At 48.6% G+C, this 17,134-nt stretch overlaps 1 protein-coding gene across 2 annotated transcripts; it reads left to right on the plus strand.

The window, feature by feature from the left end:
• Positions 1–141: 141 nt before the first annotated feature.
• Positions 142–16,561, plus strand: LOC149852475 (protein PML-like). Of its 2 annotated transcripts, none has more exons than XM_090029345.1 (9): positions 142–573; positions 3,153–3,625; positions 5,289–5,869; positions 8,697–8,954; positions 10,164–10,201; positions 11,426–11,681; positions 12,139–12,197; positions 13,474–13,615; positions 14,330–16,561. In XM_090029345.1, the coding sequence occupies exons 1-9, from the start codon at positions 523–525 to the stop codon at positions 15,076–15,078; spliced, it is 2,607 nt and encodes an 868-aa protein (XP_089885471.1). In that variant the 5' UTR covers positions 142–522; the 3' UTR covers positions 15,079–16,561. The 2 variants fall into 2 exon arrangements, with proteins under 2 accessions (XP_089885471.1, XP_089885470.1); XM_090029344.1 differs by having other exon boundaries at positions 144–573; positions 13,474–13,633.
• The last annotated feature ends 573 nt before the right edge of the window (positions 16,562–17,134 follow it).

The raw sequence follows: 17,134 nt of genomic DNA on the forward strand, positions 1-17,134 counted from the left end.
TAGTAAAAACATCTCTTGGGGGTTATTGCAGCTGGGGAAATTGGGAACTGGCCAAGGATGTAGTAGAGTCTGCCCACACTTGGAGCTGTCCCTGTCACCAGCCCCCAAGGGGAGCTTGTTCTGCTTCTCTACCAGGAAGACTTTCTGCCAGCAGGGGTCTGGAGCAGAATAAGAGCAACGCATTGAGCCTCTGAATGATCAGATCGAGATAAACAGAGATCCAGGGCTGATCCAGGCTTCCCTTGTGCTTTGAGAGGCCAGGAGCCAGAAGAAAAAACGCATGACAAGCTTTGTGCGTAGGAGGGCTGGAAAATTTCAGACTATCTTCCCCTCCCCTGCCAGATGCATCACACATCAAAACAGGGGTTGATCACCAGAGGGCAGGGCAGGAGCACAGACTCTCCTTCCTGTCTGCCTGATACCAGGAAGCAAAGCTACTTTCATTTTTGACTAAACGAAACTCAGCTGCAGCCACGCTCAGAAAGCATCTGGGTGCCTCAGAGGAACGTGCGAGTGCAGATCATGGATGCCACATCTCAGGAGCCTCCGGCTGACCAGGATTCCTCAACCCCTGTAAGTTTGTCACAGCGACCAGACCTTCTGCTAGGGGCTCTTGCTTGGGGTTAAGGATCAAGCTGGTAGGTTAAATGTACAAAGATGACGGAGGGGAAATAAGTGCTATATGAGGCTGAACAGCTTCTAGGACCTGGTTGCCTCATCTCCTTCTGCGGGTGGTGCTGTGGCTGGAGTATGTGCCATTACACTGGGGGCGGGGGATGTGGCAGGGCTGCCTCTGGGCAGCGGAGGTGGCTTTAGCAAGGGCGTGGGGGAAGCCAGTATGGAAGGGAGCAGGGAAGGCAGAGACAACCAGGTGGCAGGGAGGCAGTGACTGGGCAACAGCCCTGTGAACTCCCCAGCGTGCAGATGGTAATGCAGGCTAGGAAAGTGCCTCACTGATGCCCCATGGCCCTCTTGCGGCCTTCTTCAAAGCACTGTAATTGAGAAGAAGGCTGATTTGGGAACTTGCCAGGGTGTCAGGAGAACTGGGCCCCACTTCTGGTGACTTGCACAGACACCGGATGTGGCTCTGTGCATGGCATTTGGTGTATTTGGGCCTCCATTCCCCTGGCAAACAATAGGGCAAATGGTTCCTTACCTGACAGAGGCTCTGTGAGGATTTCATAGATTTTCATAGACATTAGGGCTGAAAGGGACCTTGCAAGATCATCAGGTCCAGCCCCCTGCCCAAGGGGCAGGAAGTCAGCTGGGGTCATAGGATCCCAGCAAGATACACACCCAAGCGTTTCTGAAAGGTAGGCAGAGTAGGTACTTGCACCACTTCTGGGGGGTCTATTCCAGACTCTGGAGACTTGGAGGGTAAAAATGTTTTTCCTTATTTCTAGGCTAAAATGGTTTTCCAGCAGTTTGTGACCTTGTCTTCCTTTGGGGTACCCTGGTGAACAGATGTTCTCCCAGTTCCCAGTGCACACTCTTTATATACTTACAGGCTGCCACCAAGTCCCACCTGAGCCTGCACTCCTCCAGGCTGAAGATCCCCATGCCTCTCAGCCTCTCCTCATAAGGCCTGCTCTCTTGCCCTCTAATCAAGCATGTGGCTTTCCTCTGGACTCTCTCAAGCTTATCCACATCCTGTCTAAATTGTGGAGCCCAGAATTGGATGCAGTACTCCAGCTGCAGCCTCACCACAGCCCAGTAAAACAGGAGGATGACTTCTTGGGTCTTGCTTGAGATGCATCAGTAGATGCAAGCCAGAGTTTTATTTGCTTTGCTGGCTGCAGCAATGCATTGGTGGCTCATGTTCATCCTACCACCCTTCCCCATAATTTGGTGTTGTTTGTGAACTTAGCCAGTCCGCTTCTGACACCTGAATGTAGATCATTTATAAATATATTAAAGAGTACTGATCTGAGTACTGAGCCCTGGGTCACCATGCTCCATGTTGACTTAATTCCATCAACTATCACTCTCTGGGTCTGACCACAGAAACAGTTCCTCAGCCATTGGACCATAAGATTATTGAGGCTTCAGCCACCCAATTTTACCATGAGGACATCATGGGAGACCAAGTCAAAGGCTTTTTTGAAATCTAAATATATAACATCAACCTCTTCTCCTTTGAATCAGTCAGTGCCTGTGACCTACTTGGATGCTGCAGCAATCGGGGTGTGTGTTGAAGTTCTTTAGGGAGATGGCCTGAGGCTGGGTGCGATAGGGCTTCCAGCTTGGAGTCACCCCTCAAAGCCCCCTGTGAGTAAAGAGGCAGTATGGTGCAGAGACAAAGAAAGGGGCATGTGCACTGTGGATGGGATGAGGACTGGAGGAGGTAGCTGATGTGGAACAGCTTAAAGGAGAAACAATGTGGTGAGCAGGTGGCGAGGGCAGAGGGAGAGGGGAAGTGTAGATGAGAGGGGCTCTGGGTGTGTCAACATGTGCATTTAGGCACACCTAAATTTAATGCGCATTAGCTTAATGTGCATTTAAGCAATTTAGGCTCGCATCTGCACATGCACGCATTGAAGTGCATCAGTGCCGTGTGCACAGACTGACGTGAGACTAAAGTTAGTCCCACTTCAGTCCATACGCGGCATTAATGTGCTTTAATGCATCTACATGTGCATTAATGCACTTTAACTATTCATGCCTAACTTTGATACCTGCTTTTGCAGGTATCAAATTTAGGCATCAATAGCCTAAAAATGCAATTTTTAAGGTGCATTGAGGGCGTTCACATGTAGATACACACCTTTAATGCACCTTAAATTGGGCTAAAATGCTTTAAATCAGCACGGGTAGACATGCCCTCTGTGTCCTACACCCTCATGGCTGTGCCCAGCCAGTAATCTGCTTCCTTATGCTCTTTACAAGCCTCTATCTCTCAAGCAGTGGTGGGAAGGACCAGCTACAGACTCTCACAACAAGGTTTTCCCTCAGCTATTGGACTCCCCAGTGAAGCTAGCTTTGGCTTGCTACATTGGGCCTTTCCAGATGTCTCTATTGCTTGGTATCCATCAAATGACCTTCTAGCAGCACTAGCAACATCTCTTTCTCCTTGCCCAATGGTCCTTTCCCACTGGGATAATATCATAGTATGATTAATGCCAGGTATCTCTGTCCTTTTCTTCTCCCTAAAGGTGGTGGAGGAAGAGTTCCAGTTTCTGCTCTGTGAGAGATGCCGGAAGGAACCCAAGGAGCCCAAGCTCCTTTCCTGCCTTCACACCTTATGCATTGACTGTCTGCAAGACAACAAGCCCATTGGCCAGTGCCCCATCTGCCAGGCTCCTATCTTGCAATCTAGTGGGATCCCAGACCAGAACAACCTGCTGTACACCAGTCTGCAGTCCCAGATGAAAACCTACCGGAAAATAGTCAAGGGCACAAGCTTAGGGTGTGGCAACTGCAAAGCAGAGGGGGAGTTCTGGTGCTCTGGCTGTGAGGAGTTTATGTGTCCCACATGCTTTAATTTGCATCAGAGGCTCCTGAAGAAGGAGAATCATGAGGCCAGGAATGTGAAGGACCTTCAGGCCGGATCTCTCAGGGAGTTTCTTGAGGGTGCCCGGAAGCCCTGTAACTTGTTCTGTACAACACATAACACCCAGATTGCTTGGTAATGTTTCCAACCTGGGATATTTTTTCTTGAGTCATACTTGGCAGGAATAGTTACAACATGCTGTGCTGTGGCAGAGCACAGGTTGTGCCTACCACTTTAAGAGGATTGAGCAGGCTGTGGAGCAGCCAGCAGATACAAGGAGACCTAATTAGGCAGTCACATGACTGCAAGCAGGCACCCTGGGTATAAGACCAGACCCTGAGGAGCAGAGCTGGCAGTTACAATTGGGGAGCTGAAGGGTGGGCATCTCCTGGCTGAAGCTGCTGCTCCCAGAACACCTGGTGGTCAGGGTAGGGACTATGGGGATGGAGAAGGGTCCTGGTCCTGGTGATTGACCTAAAACTACACCCTACTGGGGCTGGATGGTGTGGTGGGGCTGCCTGTGGCAGGATGATCTCCAGGAAATGCTACACCATTTCCTCCCCAGTGAAAGGTGAAGATGGGGCACTGGATAGTCTCAGCTCCCATGACCTGGTGGGTTACCCTGTAGAGGGAAAGGGGAGGGGTCCAAGCACGTTATCAGATACCTGAGGCCAAAGGGGTGTAAGGCCTAGTAGCCCCAGTGAGGGGGCGGTGTAGTGGCCCCAGTGAGGGGGTGTGTGAGAAAGCAGGAGACTGTGTAGAGTAGGACCCATATGGGGGGCCTGAAGAACTGTGAATGGGCCACGTAGAGTAGGGTCCACGTGGGGCCCAAAGGACTGCGCATAGGCTGGCCTAAGTAGAAAGTAAGCAGACCCACTGAGGGTGGAACAGTGGACCCAGCAATGTCCTAGCCTCTGCCAGCAGACAGCTGTTTTCTGGCCTGGTGCTCCCTGCCAGCCCCTGGGCTAACACCCAGGGGATACCTAGAGCTTCCCCTGTCTGCTACAGGGGGCTGGTGCAGTGCCAGGGGGGGCAGGAGCAGACTACTACCATGAGCAGCAAATCTGCTTCCATGTCCCTGCATGTGTAGCTCCTTAAGAATCTCCCAGCCCGGACCCCATTACTATGGAGCTTGGGCTGGGAGATATGCATCTCTTAGACCCCACTCCCCGATGGCAATTGTGAATTGGCAGCTGGGAGCTCCATGCTGCTGGGACAGGGGGACAATTGTCTTCACCCAGGCTCTGGAGGTGGAGTCCACCCCAGCTGCAGGCAGCTCCCAGGAACAGTGAACAATCTCCCACCCCCCGCCTGGCTGACGAGGAGCACATTTGCTTCCAGTCAGCCATCTACTGGACTGTGCAATAAGTAATCAGGAGTAAATTTGCTATAAGTAATTGGGAGTAAATTTGCTACTTGTTTGTACAGGTAGCAAATTTACTCATGATTTGAGCAAATTACTGCACAGTAAGCATCTGCATGTGTAGACAGTGATGCTTATTGCACAGTAATTATCTCTGATCTTCAGTAAAGCATCTCATGTAGATGAACCTGGTGGCTAGGAGTATGAGGGAAGTGAAGTAGGTCCTTAAATGCATAGCATGTTGAAGCCCAGCCTGGTTGAGCATCCCAAATTACCCACTGTCTAATATGTTGGTTTTCCCATCAGGTCTTTATTGTCCATTCCCCCTCCCTACTTCTTCCATGAATTGGCTATGGGAAGGGTGTCTTGAGACCACCAACAACATGGAGGAATCCAAATCCAAATTAGTATTCTAAACTGGGCTTTTTTCCACAGCATCTACTGTAGCATCTGTTGCAAGCCAAAGTGCCTCATCTGTGCCCTCCTGGATAGTGACCATAGGGGTCAGTGTTGTGATATCAAGGAAGAGATCCTGCGGAGGCAGGAGGAGCTGGGAAGCTTGACCAAAGAGCTGAAGCAGAAGAAGAGCTACTATGAAAGTGCCTGCAACAACCTCCATGGCAAAGCCAACCAACTGGACCAGGGGTGGAAGGAAACTCAGGAGCTGATCCTTAAGAAAGTAGAGGAGATGATCAAGCTGATCCGTGATAAGGGGGAGGAGCTGTTGGGTAGGGCAGAAAGGCAGCACCACGAGAGGCACCAGGACCTGAAGGGGAAGATGCAGCACATGAGAGCCATGCTCATGAGGTTGGAGGCTGGAGAGCAGCTTGTGGAGAAGATGCACCGCTACGCATCTGACCAGGTGGTGATGGACATGCACCAGTTCATCAAGCATTCCTTGGTGGAACTCCAGAACCGGCCATCCCTGGAAGTGGTGTCTGATGTCCAGGTTGAAGACTTCTCTGAGTGCAAAACCCAACTTCAGGCCCTGGTTGAACAAGTGATGGGGGAGCATGGTAACTAGTTTCCTTTGACATGCCAGTAGGCCTTGGAGGTGTTTGTAGTGGACATGGTACCATCATTACCCCTGAATACTGTCAAGATGGGATAGAGTGAGTCTGTAGACCCCATTGCTATAAGATGGGTCTGTAGCATAGTTATCCAGCTACATATATTACATTGGAAGAGGGGTGGAGAACACTGTCCAAGATATGGACTGTGATTGTTCACATGCAAGGCCCTTCAGCAAGGGGATAGAAAACTTCTAGAATACAGAGTAATTCAAGGGCTGCTTGGACCATGGGGTAGCAGGTGGACAAATCCAAGGAACAGAAGTTGAGCATCAATCCTGCAGACTCTTAAGGAAATTTTTCTAGCTTGGGCTGTACAGGAAGTCTGACTACATGGGTGTAATTGTTCCTTCTGGCATTATACTATCTTTCCTAGTGATCACTTCCTGTTATCCAAAATGTATGACTTGGTCTGCTTGTGGTGCACATTCTCCAGAATAGATTGAATGGCAAATAAAAGATTCATATTAGGGGTGTGCAAAATGGGCCCTATTTGTTTCAGATTCAACCTGAGTCAGGGACAGTAATTCTATTTGTTGATTTGGATCACTGTCCCTGATTTGATTTGCCCAAAACCAAATCCAAAAATTCGATACTGATTCACAGAATCACTGATTTGGACACAGATACAGTTTTAGATGTTTTTTCTACATACCTTGAGGTAACAGTGTGTCTTCTGAATGCTGTGATGCTGGTGCACATGGAGCACATCCCACAGGAGTGCAGGGGGGTGCCCCGTGTGTTCAGCAGCAAACCCGGGTACACCAGAGAGTGCACTGTCCCCACCCCCCATGCCTCCCTGGATCTGCAATTGGCCATGGGGGACCCCAGGTGCCCCCCTCCCTGACCCAGGATGCACCAATGCTGAGCCAGAAGAGTGTAGGGGGTCCCCCAGCATGCTTCCTGGTGGTCCCAGAAGTGGACTGAAAGTGCTTCTGGTCCACTTCCAGGTCTGCTGCTGAGCGCTCTGGGGAACACCCCCGTGCTTCTGTGGGACACTCCATGAGCCCCAGCATCACAGCATTCATGAGCTGCCTGCTACCTAGAGGGATGTAGAAAAAATATTTTAAGCTGTGTCTATGTCTGAATCGCCAAATCTTTCTCAATCGATTCAGAGAAATTAAAGGGTCGTCTGATTTGATTCTGATTTGGAGATTTGACCACCGAACCAGGCTGAATCTCCACCGAATCGAATCAGGGATCAAAGTTTCTCACAACCCTAATTCAGATATAATTCATCCAAAACAATTGTTGAGTTCTGTTCACTGAGCAGGGGGAGTTCATTAGCCATGTACATTTGGAAAAGTGTGAGGTGCCCATGAAAATACTTGTGAATTCTTATTGGTCCTGAAGTTACAGCATAATGGTTAGTTATCTGAAAAACAGACCTGTATAATGGATGATTCCTTATTAGTGATCTTCCTTATTCCAGAAATGTTTTACTTTTCCAATCAGGAAATGTGCCTTAGGTGACCAATCATATGACAGGAAAAAAGTTTCAGCAAAACATCAGTGACAAGTTTCAGCAAAACATTAGTGAAAAATCTGTGATCTAAAAGTAGGGTTGGAGTGTTGTTGTACCTGTGATGGGCCAGGAAATATGTAAGAAGCCAGGGCTTTTTGGGTGACTTCTTTTGTTGGATCAGATGTATAGTTGAGGGAGATGTTAAACAAGCTTTTGGGCAGAAATGGCCTTTCTTGGGTCTGCAGCTCAAAGACACAACTAGTTGTGGAATGACTTGCTAATCCAAAAAGGGCTAAATCAAATTTTCAGACATGGATGCTCGCCTTTGTCTACTCTGAATCTAACTAATGCTCAGTGTAAAATAAACACTTGGTATTGCCCGTTGGGATAGGGTTTTGTCTCCCTCCCTAGGGGAACTCGAAACCCACAGGTATATGTATTACAGACTTCTTCCTTCGTGCCTCAACCCTGGATAACATGAGTGCAATAGAGCCCCAACTTGAATGTTAGCCCCAGCTGTAGCAGGAGTTAGCTCAGTCTTCAGTGTGCAGGCTGAGAGGGCAGCTATCCCAAGTGCACAGGGAAAAGGGTGCCCCCCAAATGGCCAAAAAGTAGTAGCCACCTCTGAGGTGGTTCCCTGTAAGATGTGTCTATTGTGGGAGAAGCACACCCGCCCACTCTGTTGGAAGGGAAGTTAGAGAGATGTGAGAATGCAGCATACTTGTGGATGTGACACAGTGGGCAGCCCTGCCACAAAGGAAAAACCAGCCCTGATCACGTGCACGATCAGGTCTCAGAGCTGTTGCCCCATGAGAATTTGATGTTGGTTTCTGAGTGAGAATGAAGGAGTGTAGCTGTGCAGCAGAAAGTACTGGGGCAGATGCTCAGCATCCCTGCAAAAAATACACAGCTCTTGAGACAGCTAGTTGGGGAGTGTAGGGTCCCAGGATGTGACCCTGCCAAAGGGAATTCTTTTTGAAACCATGATGGGCATGGGGATGCTGGGCACCAGTGGCATAGCCTGCAGGTTTAGAGCCTTCTTCCTCATGTTGCTTTTGTGTCCCTCACTGCTTAGGAGATACCATTAAAGACAGTGTAATCATCTGCAAAGTGATGCACAATATGCCTAGGGTTTCCCAGTGGGAATCTCCATGCCCTCCCTACCTCAACCCTATCTCCACATCCCCACCACTTTGGCAAGCAGACATCTGGGCATCCTATGCTCCTCCATGTCTAAATAAATGGATCAGGTGGTACATCATGTGGACCTCCTCAGCTCCTGATTCTCCCTCTTTTGTCCCCTTCCAGCAGGTCCATCTGCTCCCCAACAAGATGGGGACATACAGGTGTTCAGTCTGGCGTGTCTGCATGCTCCAGAAGATTCTCCACAGCACAACCATCTCCCTGCTGATAGCAATGAAGAAGGATTGCTTGCCCCTCAGGACCCCTCACACCATCTCCTCTCTCCAGCTATGCTCCCTATATCAGGCACTGAGGATATTGGAGGAGATGCTGATCCAGGTAGCACACGTGGCAGTCCTCTAGCCCAATCAACCCTGAACTCAGGTTAGTTGCAAAACCTTAGGGAAAAGGTATTTCACCAGTTGTTGAGGGGGAAGACATGGTGATCCAGGGAGGTACCTGGGACATGGTTGTCTCCATGCAGGATCATTTTGATGACCAGGCCAGGATGAATGCATAGTAGGCAGAGTACTTCCTAGTGTGAGGGACCAGCAACTCTTGGTCCCGCCTTAACTACAAGGACTAGTTCAGAAGTGGGTAAAATATGGCCTGTGGGCCATATGCAGCCCACCAAGGGATTCTATGTGGCTCACAGTGGGTCCTTCGGCCCTGCCTGACCATGGTGTGGGGGCAGCCCAGGCCATGGTGTGTGCTGCCGGTCCTGCTGCTCCTGGGTGTATTGCAGGGCTGGGGCAGTGCGTATGGTGGGGCCGGGGCAGTGTGGAAGCTGGATTCAGCTTCATAGAATCACTGAGTGGGAAGGGTCCTAGACAGATCATCTAGTCCAACCCCCTGCCATGGGCAGGAAGGAGCACTGGGGGTGGCAGGGGTCATAAGACCCCAGCTTGGTGCCCATCCAGTCTCCTGTTGAAGTTCTCCAGGGAAGGTGAGAGCACCACCTCTCTGGGAAGCCTATTCCAGGCTCTGGCCACCCTTACCATGACGTAGTTCTTCCTAATATCCAACCTAAACCTGTCCTCCCTCAGCTTGTGACCATTGTTCCTGGTGACTCCAAGGGGGGCCCTGGTGAACCGACTTTCCCCGAGTCCCTGCTGCTGGCCCCTGATAAGGTTGTAGGCACCCACAAGATTCCCCCTCAGTCTCCTCTTGTGGAGACTGAAGAGATTCAAATCCCTCAGCCTCTCCTCATAGGGCTGGCCACGGAGGCCCCCAACCATACAAGTGGCCTCCTGTGGACCCTCTCCAGGTTCTCCACGTCCCTCCCAAAGTGCGGCGCCCAGAACTGGACACAGGACTCCAGCTGCGGCCTGACCAGCGCCGCATAGAGGGGGAGCAAGACTTCTCGGGACCTGTTAGTGATGCCCCTGTTGATGCAGGACAGGGTGCAGTTGCTTCTGCCTATTGCTTCATCGCATTGGTGACTCGTATTCATCCTGGAGTCAATCCTGACTCTAAGATCCCTCTCTGCCTCTGTGCTGCTGAGGGGGGCAGCCCCTAACTTATAACCATAATGTTGTTGTTCCCAGTCTTTCAACCCATTTATCAGCAATGTCTTTTTTTTGCCTTTTCCAGAAGTGGCCCCTATGAGATCCCCAAAGAGTTACAAGGAGGTGAGGCTTGCTTTTGTACTGGGGCTGTCATGGGCATCCCAAAATAGTGTGTGAGGGTGGGGGGATGCAACTTTCCTGGCACTTCTCACAGGAATTCAAGGCCAGATGCCAACAAGAATCATTTGCTGAAAGGGATGTCTCCATGGTTTATACATTTTACTAGATCTGTCTTATTTGAACACGGATGATTTTAATACATGGCCCCCTTCATCTCCTCAGCCATCCCTTCCCCAGTCACTTGAGCTTAGATCTTGCAACCACTTTTTGCTGGTGGACACTTGAGCCAGTGGGCCTACTCATGTGAGTGAGAGCTCCCCAGCATGAGGCAGGGTACCAGAGCCTTGCCTTCATGGCCAACCAATCTATCCCTAAACCCGCCATCCAGTTCAGATGTAGGAACATCGCTGAGAAATAGGGACATATGGGCAATATATACGCCATAGGCTACCATCAGCACAGCATAGAGATTCATGAGTGGTTCTCCATTAGGTTGACCTCCCACAACCTGCCAAGTGGCGACCCATAAACTTTAATTATGCTTGATAGGTTGACTCATGGAAAAAGTGAGCACCAAGAGGCAGAACTTGGCTGTACATTGGCATTCATACAAGCAGATGGCATCCAGTCACTGTTAGCACAGAGGCTACCCAGCTAAACAAGGAGGCTTGTCTGGACAGGGCACAAAGAAGCATAGGAAGCCAGCTGTAGGACTGCTGAAATACAGATGCACCCACACAAACACCACAGCCAGGTCCCACATGGAAATAATTCTGATTTGAGCAGCAATATGATCTCCCAGGCAATTTGCCACTTACACTGGAGTAAGAAGTCACACCATGTGTCTGCAAATCTTGACATTCTGGTGCAACTACATCCACCCTGCTGTAAGTAGCTGGTGAAGATGAGCCCTGACTATGCAGAGGATATGATTCCATGCTGCATCCTTCTGTGCTTGGTGGAGGCCAATGGAGCAACACCAGTTCACTGTGCACCTAGGGTTGTCTCCAGGAGCAGAGAACATCTGCACCTGACTGTCTGGCAGGCTGTCTATTCCAGCCCAATCCTCAAACTGGAATATATCACTACATTTTTTTTCTTTTGTGTCTCCAACTGTGGAAAATACCTATTTCTATCCATCCACAAAAATCTGGTCCCACATCCCCTGCTGATATTATTCTCAGGAAGAACACTATGAGCTTGTAATGGTTCTCTTCCATTGCTCAGGCCCATTTCTCGCCTTCCACCGCAAAGAAAAGAGGGCAAGACACAGAAATCCCATCATCCCCTGCAAAGTTTATCAGGACTGAAGCAGATGATGGCAAATGGGATAAATGGGCCACAGAGCCCAACCAGAATATCTTGGAACAACCAGGGACCAGTTTCTCAACAGGATATGGATCTGGCTGGATGGCTAACAGGCTTGGTGCAGTGAAGGAAGTTGACTTGACAGAACCCCTGGAAAATAACATCCCTCAAGAAGGTAGGAAGAGATTGTCACGGTCTTGCAAGGGTTTCAGATGGTGGGTTTGTAGCAATGCAACTACAAAGGGATTCCTGAACTAGATGTGGACTCAGTCACACATACAACTGGTAGGAAATTCAGTGTCTTCTGATTTTGTAAAGGGGCAGATGCTCCATAATGTGTGACTTTGTTCAAAAGGGAACAAAATATGGTTTGGTTAAGATAGGGTTTTTTGCCATTTGAAATGTGTAGATGAAATGTTGTGCTTTTGCAATTTTGCAATAGTAAAAGATATCAGGGTATGCATATACAGACAGGTCAACAAGATGTAAGCAACAGTGTGAAAATACAGCTTGTCAGCTGTGTACATGAACTTACCCTATGGTGAATGCAAGGCTTGCTCCAGGTTCACTGATGGGGTGCCCATGCCCTCTGGCACAAGCCAGACCCTGATGTGTCTTTTTCTGTACTGCAGTTACTCTCGTTAGCATTTTGGACAGTTCTGAAGGAGATGACAGTGATGAAGAGTCAACGGTGAGTGTGCGCGAATGCTGTAACAGGATGGTAAGATGTTTTCAGGACCCAGAAGGGGCTGCTAGGTCTGCTTGGCAATGAGGTGCAGGTAGGGGGAATTGGGTCTCTGGACAGATCCCCAGCTGGGAGCATTTAAAAGGGGCCTCAGCTGAGAGAGCGAGAGGCTTCAGAAGTGTATTGTTTCAGGGAGAAGCTGGAGAAAATTTAAGGCCTGAACTTAAGAGGGAAAGGCATTTTATTTTGTGTCCTTTGTTGAGGGGAGAACATAAGAACAGCCACTTACTGGGTCAGACCCTAGGTCTCTCTTGTCCAGTTGCCGGTGTCAGAGCAGCAGAGAGTGAATGCTAAAAGGGAAAGTGAACTGTATATGACCAGGGTTTTTCTCTCTGTTCCTCTCTCACGTGCAGCCTCCAGGATTTAAGGTCTAGGACATTTTGATTCAGAGGTTGTGCCCCTGACTCCCATGATCGATAGCTACTGATGCACCTTTCCTCCAAGAATCTGTCCAATCCCTTGTCGAATCTGGCTAAACAGTCAGCATCCACAGCATCTAGTGGCAATGGGTTCCACACTTTAATTACACACTGTATAAAAAAGAACTTCTTTTTGTTAGAAGGACAAAGAAATTTCCCACCAATTTATTGGGAAAGAACCATAGTTTGGCTCAGTTTACTGCATCACAAAGACAGGATCACATGGACTATAGCAGTGCAGTTTAGCAACACGTAGAGCCGAGTACAGCACTAGTGAGGACGCTGTTACTTGGGTGTAGCTTTGCAATATGGAAGCTCATGCCTGCATGAGGCAGACCCAAGGCTTAGACCTCACATATAAATCACCCAAGTTAATCTGCGGGTGAGGACTTCCTTGGAATTGAGTTTGGCAACTAACTCCCATTGCCTACTGGTTATATTTGTCCCTCCTTGTGGGACCTGAGATATCTGATGACTCTAGCCACACAGTACACCTATACAGTTGTCCATTGTGCAGATGGGCAAATGAGACAGGGTGGTTGAGTAGGTTGGGTCACAAAGGACATCTGTGGCAGGACAGAGACAATTCTCCAATGGCCACTACTACCATTGTACTCAACTGGAGCATCCTTGCTTTCTCACCTACTCACATCCCTTGAGGTGGTCATTCTAGGTCTTTACTGAAACACCCGGTTTGGGCCACATGAAGTAATCTTGGAAAGCCCCAGCTATCCTGTTCCTATTGCAGTGATACAGGTTCCAGATGTGTTACCCTGGCATCAGATAGCCTTTTCCTTTTCCAGACCTCTAGTCTACCAGATGACACCAGCAATATCTCTTATAAAAGCCATGAGGGGGATCTCCCACTCATTCCTGATGACCTTCAACCTGAAGAGCTTGACACAAGACAAGCATCACTGCTGTTCTTTGACCTGAAGCTCCTACGTAAGAACACAGGAGCTGGTAACTATTTTTGGCAAAGGAAAATGTGTTTCCTGATCACAAATCCATGTCGGGTAGATCTCAGCATTTAGCTGGAGCCCTGTGTTGAGCATGGGAATTTCCACAGATAGCCCCCTCCTTACACAGAATGGACAGTCCCACGAAGGTGTCAACTCTTCCTGTTGACAAAGCCAGGTAGCTCAGTTGTTAGGAAGAGCAAGAAGTCCTGAGGGAACTTGAACATATTCCTTGGCAGCTTGTAGGCCACCAGTGCATGTGCCCCAGGACGCTGCAGGGCTGTGGAACTAGTATCCCAAGATCTCTTAAAGAGACCATTCACTTTCTGAAGTGATATGTATGAGTGAACTAATGCCTGCTTTTTAAGCACCTCAGGTGCTTGAGTATCAACATACTTTGCACACTCAGGGATTCTGGTATGAAATATGGAAGGGGAAAGCTTTGGTTGAAGTTTGTAGGTATAGGGGACAAGAAGTAGATAGTGTACATGGGAAGGATTAGTTAAAAAGCAAGAATAATTCAGGCTAGGCTCAGATTTCTGAAACTGATGGGACGCTTGAGTGAAGGCAAGGGGCAGACAGATGGTGGGAGAGATCACCAGCTGCCCCTGACTATTGTAACTTATTTAAGTCCATAGAGATTCCCTGCTCATGGTCTTACTCTGTGTTTTATTGTCCTCCTGTCCTTAATCCCCAACAGATAGTGAAATCATTCAGCTGTGTGTGGTAGATGGAAGTAAGAAGTTTATCATCTTGATTCAATCACTGAAATATTTGCCTGACATGATCGAAAAAGGTCTCATCTGTGAAACTGGCATGAAGTCCTTTATCAGCCACCTACGTACTGTCCACAAGCCCATCCTTGTGGGATTTGCCCTCTGGTCACTAAGCTTCCCCATCCTGTTTAAAGCCCTGGATACTCTTGGCGTGGGAAGGGAATTCCGTGAGACTGTCTTTGGCTTCTTGGATGTTTTGCCCTTGATTAAAGAGAAGATCCCCAAAGCTGGGAGTTACCACCTAAAACACCTGGCTAACAATTACCTCTGGAAACAGTTAAATGACTGCTGTGCCTCGGACGCTGCCGAGGCTGTAAAGGACCTGTGCACGGTCCTAGAGATTGATGCAGTGCAGGAACCAAGGCCTGTGCTCAGCTACTCCAGCCTTGAATGCTATGCTTCACTTCAACCCTTGATGAAAGAGAAACTTCTCACAAAGCCTTCCTCGCAGATACTGGCTAGGCACAATGTCAGCCTTTCCATGCTGTCTTCTGTATACCGGAAGGATCCACTGAGAGGTCTGCAGAACCTGTGCAGGTTCCTTAATTCTAGGCGGCAAAATGCAGATAAGGTCAGAAACCTGAGCAAGATCAGAGTCTATTTCCAAAGACAGGACCAGTCAGCTGATCATCAAGAAACCACAGCAGTAGTAAAGTGTGAACAGAACAATTGAGGGTCATCTACAATTGACATTCATATCTATCAAATCTACAGTGAATGGGCACTTTGTCCTGGAGCCAAGCTCTGGAAGTGCTCAGGAGGTTCAAATCCTAGGTTTCCCATTTGGCCCATTATTAAAATTGGGGCATCACAGGTACCATGTCCAGGTTGGCCATAAAGCCCCTGGAGACCAAAAAATGTTTCCTTTACCCTGATCTATGTGGACAGTCCATCATGCCCTTGCCTACAAAACCTTGAGGTGAATTGTTAGTAAAATATGGGAAGACGTCCTGGTCTTATTCCAACGACCATGAGGTTTGTGGTCAAGGCCTTAGGAGCTGATTGCATGGTTCTGTTCTGCTCTATGCCATGCCCCAAGCCTTACACGTGTCCTCCTCATTGATATTCTCTTACTCACACAGCCCTTCTCTGGGCCGTCAGGCTCCTCAGCCTCTCATGTAACCCCTTCCTTGGCTGCCAGGCCCCTCTGGTTTCTCCCCTTCCTTTTTTGTTAAGGTATGGTCCCTTAGCCTTTCCCCTCCACAGGGTAACCCACAAGTTAGTGGGAGCTGAGGCTTTAGATGCCCCCTTGCTTAACTTTCCCTGAGGGGGGTCTATGAGTGGGATGACATGCAGGCTGTCCTGCCACAGGCAGCTGCACCATGCTAACCTGCCCTAGTTGTGTGCAGTTTCAGGTCTTACCTAGGAAAACTCTCTAGGCCATCTGCATCTAACTCCTGGCCCATCCTGGGCTCCCCCCTGATTTCAGCAGCCCCATTCTTTGCCCCTCTTGGCATACAGACTTCTGGGCCCCTGGGCCCAGCTTGATCTCACCTCCAGGCCCCCGCCCTGACACCCTCTTTCTCAAACCCTTTTTCCTCAAACCCCAGCTGGGTTGGGGGACAGAGGTTGGGAGACCTTGTTTTATCTACAGCTCTGGCTCCATAACCAAAGAAGCATTTGACTCTTTAGTAACCTGTTGTTTGCATTATTATAGCAGCAGATGGCATCTGATGACAAAGTGTGTCTCTGTACTCCATTGGGATGCTCCTGTCTTTCCAAGATGGGAAAGACAGAGGAGTGAGCTGGAAATGGTGCTGGAGGATGGCTTCCATATAGCAGGGTGGGGTGAGGTGGGGCAGGCCTCAAAGAAGAAGAGAGACCTCTCTCCCTTCCTCCATACTTAAATTTGCTGTAACCTCCATGGAATAATGCCATGGACCTTCTGGAACAAGCTTATCCTGTCATGTCTCTCACTGGTCCCTGTTAGCAACCTGAATAATGCGCAGCCAGAATCCTCATCCTACTGTTGCACAAGGACACGAGAGTGGAAGAGCACTGTGGAATTACACACAACAGCATCTTCTGTTCTGAATATGGACAATACATTCCTTGAAAAAGAATTTCCATCTCTTCTACATCACTCACTGGTATTTGTAAAGGGCCACGTTACTTCTACTATGTTACGTGAGAAATAAAAGAAATTCATAATTTGATATGCATCTAGATGAATGTTCTTTTGCCCTCTGTTTACAAGGCTGCTGGGATATCATTTCATGAAGGAAACTGCCTTGGATACTGATGTAAGTCTTGCTACTTGTCTGCTTCTCACGTGAGGGTACTGATGAATATGAAAAGCAGCTCTGAGAGCAGTCCTTATGTACCTGGTCTCAATGTACACAGGGAAAGCCCATAAAATCAATGTGATTTGATAACTGATTTCTGTTCTATGTCTCCACCTTACCATATGCCTCTACCATTGCTGGAAATATCTTTTCACAGCAGGCATTTAGAGATTGAATCAAACCCCAGGTGAACAGAATACTAAGAAAAGGGCTTTGGAAATCTCTGGACATGGATTAGTGATTTTGCACTGGTGTCTACACAGTAACACTGTGTGTACTTTGACTTGGGAGTAAAATTACTCCTAATTCAGAGCACACACACAGTGTTATTGTGCAGTAAGGTGTCTACATGTGCCTTACTGCGCAGAAACTAAGTGGCTGTATATTTGTTACTTGCATCATTCAGTAGCAAATTTATGCCCAACTCAGCGTAAGTCACCATAG

This window comes from Crocodylus siamensis, chromosome 15 (genome assembly GCF_052110815.1).
Source record: "Crocodylus siamensis isolate JL-2025a chromosome 15, ASM5211081v1, whole genome shotgun sequence".
In the NCBI taxonomy this organism is placed as follows: Eukaryota; Metazoa; Chordata; order Crocodylia; family Crocodylidae; genus Crocodylus; species Crocodylus siamensis.

What these genes read in the sequence shown, in the direction of transcription:
- LOC149852475 (XM_090029344.1), top strand. Translation starts at nt 523, where the DNA reads ATGGATGCCACATCTCAGGAGCCTCCGGCTGACCAGGATTCCTCAACC. An exon ending in CCAATCAACCCTGAACTCAG is followed by an intron (nt 8,955 to 10,163) that starts GTTAGTTGCAAA and finishes TGCCTTTTCCAG; the next exon opens with AAGTGGCCCCTATGAGATCC. An exon ending in CCCCAAAGAGTTACAAGGAG is followed by an intron (nt 10,202 to 11,425) that starts GTGAGGCTTGCT and finishes TCCATTGCTCAG; the next exon opens with GCCCATTTCTCGCCTTCCAC.